Source organism: Heterodontus francisci, chromosome 1 (genome assembly GCF_036365525.1).
Source record: "Heterodontus francisci isolate sHetFra1 chromosome 1, sHetFra1.hap1, whole genome shotgun sequence".
Classification (NCBI taxonomy): Eukaryota; Metazoa; Chordata; class Chondrichthyes; order Heterodontiformes; family Heterodontidae; genus Heterodontus; species Heterodontus francisci.
Window position 1 is genome coordinate 110,224,040 of NC_090371.1, and position 16,137 is coordinate 110,240,176.

The window sequence follows — 16,137 nt, forward strand, 5'->3', positions numbered from 1 at the left end:
CCCACCATTTTTTGGGTTGGTACTGCCCCATTTCTGCTGAGCAGATGACCTCCAAATTTCCTCCAGATTGTGTAAATATATTTGTACTACAACAAGAACAGCAAACATAGTTTTGTCATAATACCAAGCACTGAAATCAGCCAGTCGTTTTATCACCTCACATGATTTCAGTAAATAAATGAAACACATTTTCATAAAAATTGCAAATTGAACTTTTCCTTTCAAATCAATTTAAATGTTCTCCCTTTGTTACTCTAAAGGTTCTAATTAGATTTGTCTTTTCCCAAGTAATTTTCCACTTCACTTTAAATCATTCCTTGTTTAAAGTGACTAATAACTATAATTTAGAATGGACCTATATTTATTTTCAGGTTTGGATGAAGAGGCTCATTCCTTGACTAAATTAGGCTATAGCCTAGTACTTAGCATTAAGGCCATGGACTCGGGATTATCAATAGAAGAAGGGGGAAGTCAGAAGATTTTTTTTCAAACAGGTTATTAGAACATGGAGTGCTTCACCACAGATAGCTATTGAGGCTGAGGCTATTGAGTAATTGAGACAATTACATTTACAACATAATTTGTTTAGTATTTGAAAAGGAAGAGTATAGAAGAGAAAGTGCAGGGAAATAGGATTAGAGAGCTTCACTGTACTCGATTGCCGAGTTGGCCTTGATATGGGTGGTCACATTTTTCCCTGAAAGAGTCAGGAACCTATGCCCATGTTCGGCCTCTGCCATGATTTTTATGGACCGGTGGATCAGACTTGTGCCAATTGATCCCTGGGATGAAGCAGGTGAACCAGCGGCTCTTAAAGAGACTGCCACAGGGTCCTCCAAAAGTCAGACAAAATTTTTATTCCTTTTAATCTTGAAGGGCCAGGTAGAGCAGGAGTGGTCCTCCTGACTCCACAAAAATCATCCGGTTCACCATCATTCCCTGTGTGGCTTACTCTTGTCACATCCACCCTGAGATTGCCCTTTCCCTAAGACTGGACTGGCCACTGGCTTGGCATAGGAAGCAGACGATTTCCTGCCCTTCCCGATCAGCAAGCTTCCTCGGAGTGCCCATTCAGCGCTCACAGCTTACCATCTACATGCTCATGGGGTTCAGTCAAGATGGTACAGGCCTCTTGCTGGCACGATCAGGTGGGCACACAATCCCAATGCCTGCTGCACACCCGATTAGTATACCAGACAAAAATCACCCTCTATAATTTCAGAAGAATGGGTGAAGAACAGAGGAAAATAGGTTGAATAGAAAATAGATCAGATGTAGAGGATGATCTGTGGTTGAACATAACACAATTACCCATCAATTGCAGACGGTTTTTAATCAGCCTGTATTTCATTGTTTGAATTAGGAGAAACCCAATCCAGTCAGAGATCGATACTAACATAACAATAAAAGGAAAAATGTTTCAGAGTAATGTTGTAAAACAGAGACAGCCTATCCATACACAGATATACTGATCACAAATGTCGATGCCTTTGGTGAAAATGAGGAGACAAGCACCCGGAAGGCCCAGTTGATAAAGCCAATGTGTAACTAAATTATCCAAATCAAGTGGGGGGACGGGGGGAGGATCTCCCTCTGTTCACTATAAATATCTGCACTTGTGATTTTGTTACAAATAATGAACATAAGGTGCTCAGCTCAATTCCTTGTCTGTGCTGTGCGAGGGAGAAATCCAAGCTTCATTTACATATACAAAAAGTCCAATCATTTTCAAATGTATTCATTTTTCCATTTTTTGCATGCATTTTTAAATATATTTTATATTTTGCTTTTGATGATAAATCATGCCTGCTTGATGTCTTAAAGTATAGCCAAGCAATTGCAATTCTGAAACCTGCTCTAGTTCAGGTCTCAGAATAACAATAATGCAGCAGAATTTCTTGTTCCTCAGCCTGGAGCTTTTGGCTCGGTTGGACAGGAAGATATGCCATAGAGAATAGAAACATAAATAGGAGCAGGAGTAGAGCATACTGCCCCTCGAGCCTGCTCCACCAATCAATAAGATCATGGCTGATCTTCATCATCAACTGATCTGTGACCTAACTCCGCACACTTTCCTTTGCCCCATATCCCTTAACACCTTTGGTTAACAAAAAATCTATCAACCTCAGATTTCAAATTAACAATTGACAAGGCATCAACTGTCATTTGCAGAAGAGAGTTCCAAACTTCTACCATCCTTTGTAGAAGTGTTTCCTTCTCTGAAAGGTCGGGATCTAATTTCTAGACTATGTCCTTTAGTCTTAGACTCCCCCACCAGCAGAAATAATTTCTCTCTTTCTACCCTATCAGTTTCCCTTAATATCTTGAAAACTTGTAAATTCCAATGAATACAACCCCAGTCTGTGTAATCTCTCCTTGTTGTTTAATTCTTGGAGTCCAAGTATCATTTTGGCAAAACTACCCTGCACTTTCTCCAAGGCCAATATAAGGTATGGTGCCCAGAACTGAATTCAGTAGGGATAGCTAAAGCATGACTTCTACCCTTTTGTATTTATTTTATTTTTATTTATTGATACAGCACTGAAACAGGCCCTTCGGCCCACCAAGTCTGTGCCGACCATCAACTACCCATTTATACTAATCCTACACTAATCCCATATTCCTACCGCACCCCCACCTGTCCCTATATATTTCCCTACCACCTACCTATACTAGGGGCAATTTATATTGGCCAATTTACCTATCAACATGCAAGTCTTTGGCATGTGGGAAGAAACCGGAGCACCCGGAGGAAACCCACGCAGATACAGGGAGAACGTGCAAACTCCACACAGGCAGTACCCAGAATTGAACCCGGGTCACTGGAGCTGTGAGGCTGCGGTGCTAACCACTGCGCCACTGTGCCACCCTATTCTAGTATCTAGATATAAAGTCCAGCATTCCACGAGCCTTTTTGATCATTTTCTGTACCTGTTCATAATATTGTAATGATCTGTGTACCTGGACCCCCAAATTTCTTTGGACCTCCACTGTTTCTAGCCTTTCACCACTTTGAAAGTACTCTGCTCTATCACTTTTGATGCAAAGTGGATGGCCCCACACTTGCCTACTGTAAAATTCATTTGCCACAGTTTTGCCCATTCATTTAATCTAATCGCATCTTTGTCATTTTATGCTTTATTTATTTAGAGATACAGCACTGAAACAGGCCCTTCGGCCCACCGAGTCTGCGCCGACCATCAACCACCCATTTATACTAATCCTACACTAATTCCATATTCCTACCACATCCCCACCTGTCCCTATATTTCCCTATCATCTACCTATACTAGGGGCAATTTATAATGGCCAATTTACCTATCAACCTGCAAGTCTTTGGCATGTGGGAGGAAACCGGAGCACCCGGAGGAAACCCACGCAGACACAGGGAGAACTTGCAAACTCCACACAGGCAGTACCCAGAATTAAACCCGGGTCGCTGGAGCTGTGAGGCTGCAGTGCTAACCACTGCGCCACTGTGCCGCCCTGCGCTTTCATCTGCACTGCTTTCAATGCCCTCTATCTTTGTGTCATTAATAAACTTGGATTTGTGCCTCTCTATCCTGTCATCTAAGTGGTTAATATATTACAGTGAATAGTTGTCCTCAACACAGATCCTTATGGGACACCACTACTCACATTCTGCCAATTTGAGTACCTGCCAATTACTCTTACTCTCTGCCTCCTACTGCTCAGCCAATCTCCTAATTCAAATTGCCCTCAATTCTATGGGCTTCAACTTTAGTTAACGGTCTCTTATGAGGGACCTTATTGAATGTCTTCTGGAAGTTTAAATAAATAACATTCATTGACACTACCCTGTTCACAATATGCTACTACATAAGGTCTGAATCAATGGCTCAGATGGGAATACATTAAAATAAATTGGTAAATGGTTGGTTGGTAGACAGCAATGAGTAGTAGTGTGTAGGCAATTATCTGGTTGGCAACCAATTACAAGTGGTCTGCCATAAGGTCCAGCCTTTAGGGTCGCTGTTTATAATTTGTATCAATATTTGTGTCATAATTTGCAAAAGATAATAAATTGGGAATAGCGGCAAATGATGATTAACAATGCTCAGAAATTCAAAAGGCTCACGACAAGCTTGACTAGAGGGCAGAGAAATGGCAGCTGCAATTTAATAGAGAAGTACTCCTGGTTCCAACCTGGTGTAGTAACAGCAGTGGCCACCGTTCCTGGTGCCGCTGCCGATACTAGTGAGCTGCTGGCCCAGTGATTGGCTGGCAGCTCTGGGAGGTGGGATCCCCATCCTTAAACGGATGGGGACCACAGCGCCAGGCTGTTAAGTGCCCGAGTGCCGTTGAATCACACTCCAAAGGGCCGATGCAGGGTTCCCCTCGCCTTTGTGGCTTGTCGTCGGGACCCCCACCAGCTGGACTAAATTCAGACCAGCGTGTGCACTTTTGGTCTCCTGACTTCAAAAATGGACGGGTTACAAAGAAGGACTACTCAATTGATCCCAGAACTTAAGGGACTGATGTATGAGGATCCCCTTGTCTTTTCTCTCTTGAAAAGAGAAGAAAGACATGATATGCCAGGGGACATGATAGAAATGTTTAAAATTAGGTAATGGTTGGAATAAGCTTTTCTGCCATGAGCAGAATTTAAACACAAGGGGTGAAAATTACTAATTAAGGACAGCAAAAGAAAATAGGAAAAGCAGGAGGAACTTTATTTGCTAAAACAATGGATAGTATGTAGAACAGATTACCAGCACGGTGGTGGAACAAGAAACCTTAATGGTTTGAAGCAGGAATGACATAGGTTCTTGTTAACAAATGGAATTCAGCGTTATTAGAATTGCACTAAGGGAATACTGTGAGTAGGAGGGCTAGATGTTCCAAAGGTCTTCTCCTGCCCAAAACTTTTACTATTACAATTGCTATTACATATTAGGGCCAATTTTAACCCTGCCAGTCTGGAGGAAATCAGACAGGCGGGCAGCCAAAATGACTCGGGGGAGGCTTACCCACTCTAATCCTGCTGTTTTCCCACAGGTTCTGATCATAACCTGCTTTTCTGAGCAAGCGAGAGTGACACCCACTAGAAGCTAGTTCTTCTATAAATATGTAGATTGTGTGGTCCGATGATGCCATTGAGGCTTGACTGCAATTTAACCAGAGGCCTGCATGGGGAAAATATTGTGGCTTCCAAGCAAGGCCGACTGAACAGGAAACGGAGTCGAGGTCAGGAAAGGCCCACAGAGGTAAGTGGATTTTCTTTTTATTGCTTTTCTTGTGGGGCTGGATGAGCAGGAATATTCCTCCAGGGCCAACACAAAAAATTCAGTATTCCTCTGAACCAAGCTTCCTGCAATCCCTTGACCGCAAGGCCATCCTGAATCCCATCCCAACCACTTTTCTGAGTGTCGGGGATCATTTTGTCAGGTCCCCAGTGGCATTTTCTGGGTTTATACTGCCGAAAGCCGGATAGTTTGCTGGCCCACTTCCCTGCTGTCTGTGTGACTCTTGCCCTGAGTTATCTTATGTACTCAAGACAAGAAGAGGGCACCAAGCCCAAACACACTTATCCCAATGCTTATTGGACTTAACCTCATGTTGGCACCGTTCTAGGAGTCATAGAGTCTAAGTGTCGTTACGGCACAGAAAGAGGCCATTTGGCCCATTGAGTCCATGCTGGCTGTCTGAAGAGCAATCCATGCAATCCCATTCCCCCGCTCTATCCCTGAAGCCCTGTAAGTTTATTTCCGCCAAGTGCCCATCCAATTTCCTGCTGAAATCATTGATCATCTCCGCTTCCACCACCCTTGCAGATAGCGAGTTCCAGGTCATTACCAATCGCTGCACAAAAAAGTTCCCTGCATCTCTTGCCCAAAACCTTAAATCTGTGCCCCCTAGTCCTTGTATTTGTGGAAGTGGGATGAGAAGGAGGATTAAGTTTGAGGACACTCTCATCTTCAATGGCTTCAGCTGTGCCAGTGGCCCACGGCCTCACGATATTGGCGCGCACTGTCTCCTCCGGTGGGGGGCTCAGTATATACAGGCGTGCCTGTCCCCCTCTGGTTATCTGCTGCTGCTTCTGGTTGTTCACCATATTGTACTGAACGAGACAGGAAAGTGTGTCAGTGAGTGTCGTGCAATCTGTTTGTCTGATGACAGCACCTTCCAAACCCGCGACCTCTACCACCTAGAAGGACAAGGGCAGCAGACGCACAGGAACACCACCACCTGCAATTTCCCCTCCAAGCCACACACCATCCTGACCTGGAACTATGTCGTCGTTCCTCCACAGTCGCTGGGTCAAAATCCTGAAACTCCCTTCCTTACAGCACTGTGGGTGTACCTACCCCACATGGACTGCAGCAGTTCAAGAAGGCAGCTCACCACCACCTTCTCAAGGACAATTAGGAATGGGCAATAAATACCCGGCTTGTCCACAATGCTTACATCCCATGAACGAATAAAAAAAAAATGTGGCCATCATGATTGAATAGCTGGCATTGTGTTCAACCTGTGAGATGTGGGTGTGAGGCTTGCTGCAGTGCTAAGTGCGTAAGGGTGAGATGAAGCATATGAATGTTAGGTATGAGACCTGATTGATCGAAATTGTTGGTAGGTGAATGATGAGGGTGTGGTGATTTAAGCAGTGACTGAGGCTACAGGTGCAGTTGGTAGGATATGGATTTGAAGCCACATTCACAGTTCTTGGCCGCTCGTATAAGATCATTGAACTTCTTGCGGCACTGCCTCCAGATTCTTGGGGCTAGACTCCTGCCATTGACCTCCATGGCTATCTGCTGCACTTTGACTATGTATCTGGAGGGTCTCCTTCCCCTTGTGCATACAGGACCTCTCTTCTCCTCTCCACCTCCTCCACCAAGACCTCCAATGTGATGTCTGAAAACCTTGGAGCCCACTCTCTCCCCTGTTGTGTCATTCCTCACTATTTCCTAGATCAGATTCTCTTCAAACATGACCATCAGTACCTGCTCCAGCCACAATGCACCCTTTAAGAGTTGCTGACTAGCTTTAATCAGTGCAAGCTATCTTTAAGTGGTGCTAGCCACTAATGATATTGGCCCCCTGTTGATGGGTCCAGCCTATCAGCAGCACTTTTAGTGCTAACTGAACATGGAGATCATTCAGATGAGCAGGCAGCATGAAGTTGGTCTGCTGCCTGCATTGCAATCACGGGCAGGAGTTAATCACGCATTGCAATCCCTGAGCCCATTTTCAGGGGCTATCCAATTTAACTTCCAAAAGGTTATCGCTAATCTGGCACAATGTAGTCACAAACCTGCCAATTGATCATTTATCAATATAATTAACATCTGAATTGAATACTTTACCACTGCTACTGTATACAGGATATCTCGGCCTTTTAGCCATTCACATTCATGCACTCTTGACTTTCAAGATCAGATACATTACAGAAACATTTAGAATTTCATATATCTTTATCATTACACTGAAGCCAAAATAATCATATCAAACACTGTAAAAGCACTGTCGGTAAAACTAAATTCATCTTTGTACATAAGGAGAGCATGCACCCTATTCAAGTTAATGTAGAATTCTCACTACATGCTTAGCAGTTCATTTCTTAACCCCGTAGTAGTTAAAATGGCTAATCATGCTAAAATACTTCCTTCCATCGCTTTTTAGTGTGATTTTCTTTAAAAATATAAGTTTAGCTTTGATTGTGTGTGTTGTTGCACTTTAAACTCTGTACTATTTACAACAGTTTAGTCATTCTGATTTTCAAATACAATTTAGACCCCTTTTGCAAATATTTTTATAAAACTATGGAATAAATGGTAGTCAAAATGTAATTTCAGCTCACTATATTTGTTTCCAATCTCACATACCCTGTAAGGCAACTTCAACTTACAGATTTTTAAAAACTAAGTGAAGTATCGTTAGGCTCAAATATATATTTTTAGTTATGAAGCTTCCTATTCCCATTTCTAACACTGTAAGGTTTTATCAATTGTTTAAAAATAAGCCTTCTTTCTCCTTATATATTTCAATATGGATATGATTATAATCAAATGAAAGCTACTGCTCCCTTGAATATCGTTCGTTGATGTATAATTGAATTGTAGTGTTATCCTTTGTACTTTAAAATAACATATGTAATAAATGCAATCATAGGTTTAACAAACTTTGACTATATGTTATTCCTTCCATCGATTCTAATATAATATGCTTTTCTCTTAAGCTTCATTGGTTGGCACATTGAGTGAATGCATGAACTATTCAGACAGAATCTACCTTCACTTGATTATTGTTTGTCATGAAAGGAGAAGGTTTACTTTTATTTCTATCAGGCACATCATTAGAACTCTCTGGAAAGAAAATCCTTGCGGTGCATATAGAGATTATAATTCTCTTGTACTCTCTCCTGAAATTCTGGTTCAAAAGTCCATAGATAATCGCATTAAGGCAGCTGTTGAAATATGCCATGAAGTAACTGGCTACAAATAGCCACTCTGGAATCCTGGGGGCAATTGTGTCTGGGTTGACAGCCACGGCAAGACCAATAAAATTAAGGGGCGCCCAACAAACCGCAAAGAGCACAAAGACCACAAACATCGTCACAAAGTTCCGCAAGTCGTGGGGCTTCAGCTTGGGTTTCATGTCCGGCTTCACACGTCTTCTGACCTGGATGACGAGGACCCATATTCTCAAGTAGCAAAAGGTGACAATGGTAATGGGGAGGATGAAGTGAAAAAACACCACCGAGCCAGTGTAGGCAGAGCTCACAGATTGCACAAAAGTACAAGAGTAGACTCTCGGGTCATATTGCAAAGATCCCACAAACAGGTTTGGGACGATTGCTATAAACGTTAAGGTCCAGATGAGGATTACAAAACACAGGGAGTTCTTGTCACTGTAGAGCTTGTCGTACTTCAGACTGTGACAGATGTAGCAATACCGATTGATGGCAATGCCAGTGATATTAAAAATTGATCCAATCACACTCAGACCCATCAGGAAACCACTGATCTGACAATGCATGTAGCCCTGATTCCAGCCGTTATGAAATATAGATGTCAAGACCATGGGATATGGATAAATTGCCACTATTAGATCTGCAATGGCCAGGCTGACAACAAATATATTTCCTGTTTAAGCAAAGAAAGAGAAAAAGAGAGAATTATATAGATATATATATATGTCTATAAATAAATGCCATGTTTATTTGTAAGGCAAACAATTATATTTATTCATAATTACACAAATTCAGTACTACTTTGATGAAAATGTACTTAAAACCTTAATTGTGAATTACTTTACACCATAAAACAGGAGTAAATGGAAACATTGATTTTACTTCTAAAAAAAGATTTTAATGGCCAAACACCAGGTGACAAATTTCCTGAAAACTCACTCAAAAATCTGGGAGTCCAATCCAGGAAAGGTTGCAACAGTATACAGTATACGAACAGGGGTTCTGGATCATTCAGGCCAATCAGCCACTCGAGCATGTTCTATCTTTCAATCAGAAAATGGCTGATCTGTATCTCATCTTCACTTTCCCACCTTAGATCTATATCTCCTGACACCTTTACATAATGAAATCTTTTGATATCAGGCTATGTGGGAAATCAGGGACGCTTCCAGTGTCCCCGATGACCATGTGTGCAGGAAGTGTATCCATCTGCAGCTACTGGCAACCTGCATTACGGAGCTGGAGCTGTGGGTGGATTCACTGTGGAGCATCCGCGATGCTGAGGACGTCGTGGATAGCACGTTTAGTGAGGTGGTCACACCGCAGGTAATGGCTCCACAGGCAGAAAAGGGATGGGTGACCACCAGACGGAGTAGTAGGCGCAGGCAGGTAGTGCAGGAGTCCCCTGTGGCCATCCCCCTCTCTTCACGCTTTGGATACTGTTGTGGGGGATGACCTCCCAGGGGAAAGCAGCAACAGCCAAGTTCATGGCACCACGGAGGGCTCTGCTGCACAGCAGGGGAGGAAAAGGGGTGGAAGAACTACAGTGATAGGGGATTCTATCGTAAGGGGTGCAGATAACCATTTCTGTGGCCGCAAACGAGGCTCCAGGATGGTATGTTGCCTCCTGGTGCCAGGGTCAAGGATGTCTCAGAGCAGCTGCAGGACATTCTGAACGGGGAGGGTGAGCAGCCAGAGGTCATGGTCCATATTGGTACTAACAACATAGACAGGAAGAGAGATGAGGTCCTGCAAAGTGAATATAGGGGGTTAGGTAGAAGCTTAAAAAGCAGGACCTCTAGGGTTGTAATCTCAGTATTACTCCCTGTGCCACGTGCTAGTGAGGATAGGAATAGGAAGATAAGGCAAATGAATGCGTGGCTGAAGAGCTGGTGTAGGCGGGAGGGCTTCAGCTTCTTGGATCATTGGGATCTCTTCTGGTGCAGAGGTGACCTGTACAAGAAGGACGGGTTGCATCTGAACTAGAAGGGGACCAATACCTTTTCGGGGAGGTTTGCTAAAACTACTTGGGAGGGTTTAAACTAGTCTTGCAGGGGGGTGGGACCCAAACTAGTAGTCTCTCCGATGAGATAGTTGAGGGAAATGTAGAGGTTAAAGCAAGCAAGTCCAGTAGGCAGGCCGAGCAGGGGCAGGACAGGGAGCATAGAAGGTCTGGTAGGCTAAACTGCATTTACTTTAATGCAAGAAGCCTTACAGGTAAGGCAGATAAACTCAGAGCATGGATCGGTACATGGGATTGTGATATGATAGCTATTACGGAAACGTGGTTGAGGGATGGGCAGGACTGGCAGCTCAATGTTTCGGGGTACCGATGCTTCCGGAATGACAGAGGTGGAGGTAAGAGAGGAGGGGGAGTTGCACTATTGATTAGGGAGGACATCACGGCAGTATTTAGAGAGGATTTCCCGGGGGGAACATCCAGTGAGGCCATATGGATAGAACTTAGAAATAAGAAAGGGGTGATCACTTTGATGGGATTATACTATAGGCCCCCCAATTGTCAGAGGGAATTGGAGGAGCATATATGTAGGGAAATCACAGATAGGTGTAGGAATTATAGGGTTGTAATAGTAGGTGATTTTAACTTCCCTAATATTGACGGGACTGCCTTAGTGCTAAGGGATCAGATGGGGAAGAATTTCTTAAGTGTGTCCAGGATAGTTTTCTGAAGCAGTATGTGGATGGCCCTACTAGAGAAGTGGCTACACTCGACCTCCTCTTGGGAAATGTGGCTGGGCAGGTGGTTGATGTGTCAGTGGGGGAGCATTTTGGGACCAGTGACCATAACTCTATTAGCTTCAAGATAGTTATGGAAAAGGATAGGACTGGTCCTCAAGTTGATGTCCTAAATTGGGGGAAGGCTAATTTCAATGGCATCAGACAGGAACTCTCAAAAGTTGAATGGGAGAAGCTGTTTACAGGTAAAGGGACATCTGGCAAGTGGGAAGCTTTTAAAAGTGAGATAGGAAGAGTTCAGGGCCGGCATGTTCCTGTTAGATTGAAGGGCAAGGCTGGCAAGTTCATGGAACCTTGGTAGACGAGGGATATTGAAGATCTGGTCAGGACAAAGAAGGAGGCATATGTCAGGTATAGGCAGCTGGGATCAAGCGAGTCCCTTGAGGAGTATAGGGGATGGAGGAGTACACTTAAGAAGGAAATTAGGAGGGTGAAAAGGGACCATGAGATTTCCTTGGCAGATACGATAAATGAGAATCCTAAAATATTCTATAAGTATATTAAGAGTAAAAGGGTAGCTAGGGAGCAGATCCCCTTAAGGATCAAAGTGGTAATTTATGTGTGGAGCTACGGGAAATGGGTGAGGTCTTAAATGAATACTTCTCATCAGTATTTACCGTCGAGAAGGTCATGGAAGCTCGTGAGTTCAAGGGAGGGAACAGCAATATCCTGGAGCATATCAACATTACAAAGGAGGAGGTGTTGGAGGTTTTGAAGCGCATTAAGGTGGATAAATCCCCAGGGCCTGACCAGGTATATCCTAGGATGCTATGGGAAGCAAGGAAGGTGATTGCTGGGGCCCTGACAGAGATTTTTGTATCATCGGTAGCCACGGGTAAGATACCAGAAGACTGGAGGATAGCTAATGTTGTGCCTTTATTTAAGAATGGCAGCAGGGATAAGCCAGGGAACGACAGGTCAGTGAGCCTAACTTCAGGGTGGGAAAGTTATTGGAAGGGATTCTGAGAGACAGGATTTATATGCATTTGGACAGGCAAGGTCTGATTAGGGATAGTCAGCAAGGCTTTGTGCGTGGGAAATCATGTCTCACGAATTTGATTGTGTCTTTTGAGGAGGTGACCAAGAGGATTGATGAGGGCAGGGCGGTGGACATTGTCTACCTGGATTTTAGCAAGGCCTTTGACAAGGTCCCGCATGGTAGGCTGGTCCGGAAGGTTCGAACACATGGGATCCAGGGTGAGCTAGCCAATTGGATACAAAATTGGCTTGGTGATACGAAGCAGAGGGTGGTAGTGGAGGGTTGTTTTTCAGATTGGAGGCCGATGACCAGTGGTGTGCCGCAGGGATCGGTGCTGGGCCCTCTGTTGTTTGTTATATATATTAATGACTTGGATGTGAATGTAGGGGGCATGATTAGTAAGTTTGCAGATGACACCAAAATTGGTGGTATAGTAGACAGTGAAGAAAGTTGTCTAAGGTTACAAAAGGATATAGATAAACTGGGAAAGTGGGCAAGGGATTGGCACATGGAATTTAACGCAGACAAGTGTGAAGTGATGCATTTTGGGAAGTTAAACTAGGGCAGGACATATATAATGAATGGCAGGGCTCTGGGGAGAGAGATCTTGGAGTGCAAGTATATAGTTCCCTGAAAGTGGCAACACAGGTAGACAGGGTGGTGAAGAAGGCGTATGGCATGCTTGCCTTCATCGGCCGAGGCATTGAGTACAAGAGTTGGGACGTCATGTTACAGTTGTACATAACGTTGGTTAGGGCGCATTTGGAGTACTGCGTGCAGTTCTGGTCGCCGCACTACAGGAAAGATGTGATTAAGCTAGAGAGGGTGCAAAAAAGATTCACAAGGGATGTTGCCTGGTTTGGAGGGCTTGAGTTATAAAGAGAGGTTGGATAGGCTGGGTCTGTTTTCCCTGGAGCGAAGGAGACTGAGAGGGGACATGATAGAGGTATATAAAATTATGAGAGGCATAGATAGGGTAGATAGCCAGAGTCTGTTTCCCATGGTAGGAGTGACTAAAACTAGAGGGCATAGATTTAAGGTGAGTGGGAGAAGGTTTAAAGGGGATCAAAGGGGTAAATTTTTCACACAAAGAATAATGGGTATCTGGAATGAGCTGCCAGAGGAGGTGGTGGAAGCAGGAACAGTAGCGACATTTAAGAGGCATCTGGACAGGTACTTGAATGAGCAAGGCATAGAGGGATATGAAATTAATGCAGGCAGGTGGGATTAGTATAGACAGGCTTTATGGTCGGCATGGACGCAGTGGCCCAAAGGGCCTGTTTCTATGCTGTACGACTCTATGACTCTATGAGTCTTGAAATTTCAATTGAAGCAACATTCACATTCTTTTGCAGTGGATGGGGAGGAAGAGGTCCACTATCTTTTGCATGAAAAGATGCTTTCTGATTTCACTCCTGAATGGCCTAGCTATTATTATAAGAACATAAGAAATAGGAGCAATAAGCAATAGGCTGAATTGTTACATCAACTCCACTTTCTCTCCCTATCCCCATATCTTTTGATTCCTTTCGTTTCAAAAATCTATCAATCTCAGCATTGAATATACTCAACAACTGAGCACCCACTGCCCTCTGGGGTAGAGAATTCCAAAGATTCACAACCCTCTGAGTGAAGAATTTTCTTCTCATCTCAGTCCTAAAGGCGACCCCTTACCCCTTATCCTGAGACTATGCTGCCTAGTTTTAGACTGTTCAGTCAGGGGAAGCAGCACATCAGCATCTACCCTGTCAAGGCCTATAAAAATTTTATACATTTCAATGAGATCGCCTTTCGTTGTTCTGTATAGAGCTGTAACCAGAGGAAAGAGCAAGAGCAGGCTGCCATCAGCAGATTAAATCATTGAGATTTAGACATCAGCCTCTGTTCTCTGAACTCTCCAACCAGGTCAGGTTGTCAACCGTCAGCTTTGGGACCAGACATTCTGGTTTTTGTGAGCACTACATGGAATTATCTAAAATGTAAGTCAGTTGTCCCTGACATTTGAGACTTACACAATGATGAATTTGTTGTCACCAATGTGACCCTTGAAAATGTACTTGTTGTGCGTGGCCAGTTATTTCAGTGCCCGATCCCTTTAAAATTTTTTGTGCGGTGGAACAAGGCCTGCACAGTATCTTCCAGGCTGCTGTGTGGCTGTGCACCCACAGAAGTGTTGGTTGTCACTTCATAAGTTTGAAAATCTTAATTAATTCACCTGTTTCCTCAATAAAGATCCAATTTCCATAACCTTCAATAAACTTTTTTAAATATTTGTCTCAGCATTTTTTGAAGAGTAGCGATACAATATCCTTCCACATTAATGAGCAGATTTTATGAATTTATAATATATATATGTGTGGCAGTGGTATAGTGGTAATGTCACTGGACTAGTAAATCCAGAGGCCCAGGCGAATGCTCTGTGGACATGGGTTCCAATCCCACCATGGCAGATGGTGAAATTTGAACTCAATTAATAAATCTGGAATTAAAAAGCGAGTCTAATGATGATCATGAAATCATTGTCATTTTCTGTAAAAACCCATCTGGTTCTCTAATGTCCTTTAGGGCAGGAAATCTTCCATCCTTACCTAGTCTGGCCGACATGTGACTCCAGACCCACTGCAATGTGGTTGAATTTTAAATGCCCTATGAAATGGCCTAGCACGCCACTCATTTGCATCAAACCGCTAAGAAAAGGAATGAAACAGGACAGACTACCCGGTATCAACCTAGGCATTGGAAACGACAACGGCAAACCCAGTCCTGTCGATCCTGCAAATTTCTCCTTACTAACATCTGGGGGCTTGTGCCAAAATTGGGAGAGCTGTCCCACAGACTAGTCAAGCAACAGCCTGATATAGTCATATTCAGGGAATCGTACCTTACAGGCAATGTCCCAGACACCACCATCACTATCCCTTTATAAGCCTGTCCCACTGACAGGACAGACTTACCAGAGGTGGCGGCACAGTGGTATACAGTCAGGAGGGAATTGCCCTGGGATTCCTCAACATGGACTCCGGACCCCATGAAGTCTCATGTCATCAGGTCAAACATGGGCAAATCTCCTTCTGATTACCACCAATCACCACACCCCCTCCTCAGCTGATGAATCAGTACTCCTCCATGTTGAATACCAATTGGAAGAAGCACTGAGGGTAGCAAGGTCACAGAATGTACTCTGTGTGGGGAACTTCAATGTCCATCACCAAAAGTGGCTCAGTAGTACCACTACTGACTGAGCTGGCCGAGTCCTAATGGACATAGCTGCTAGACTGTGTCTGCAGCAGGTGGTGAGGGAACCAACAAGAGGGAAAACCTACTTGACCTCGTCCTCATCAGTCTACCTATCGCAGATGCAACTGACCATGACAGTATTGGTAGGAGTGACAACCGCACAATCCTTGTGGAGATGAAGTTCCGTCTTCACATCGAGGATACCCTCCATCATGTTGTGTGGCACTACCACCGTGCTAAATGGAATAGATTTCGAGCAGATGTAGCAACTCAAAAATGAGGATCCATGAGGCACTGTGGGCCATCAGCAGCAGCAGAATTGTATTTAACCACAATCTGTAACCTCATGGCCCGGCATATCTCCCAGAAAGAATACTGTAAGTATGGAAAACATTTTTTTTTATATTTTGAAGATTAAGCTGTAATGTCTACAAGACTCTTTCCGTTAATCTATTAAGACGTCTTTAAGCTGCTCAAAATGTTGTTAACAGAATATTCTCTTGCATATATAATTGAAGAAGTTTTACAATTTTTTTAAGTCTGGTAACACTGCTATTGTCCATGGTTCATAGCAACATTGATATAATGTATACATCTGTGTAGACTCAACTTGCTGATTTTTCAGATTTTTATACCATCATTGAGTACTTGTGGAAACTAAATGTAATGACAATGGAATCAGATACCTTTTGGAGGTACACTTCTGTAGCTCTCAATTGACCTTATA

General features: G+C 43.5%; 1 protein-coding gene across 1 annotated transcript in view; it reads right to left on the minus strand.

Annotated features, from left to right (window-relative positions):
• Positions 1-7,912: 7,912 nt before the first annotated feature.
• The window catches only part of LOC137371592 (melatonin receptor type 1A-like), a 92,241-nt gene continuing 84,016 nt past the window's right edge, over positions 7,913-16,137 (minus strand). Inside the window, exon 2 of the mRNA XM_068034430.1 lies at positions 7,913-9,110. Coding sequence (XP_067890531.1) covers positions 8,242-9,110 — 869 coding nt within the window. The 3' untranslated portion in view covers positions 7,913-8,241. The remainder of the gene's footprint in view (positions 9,111-16,137) is intronic.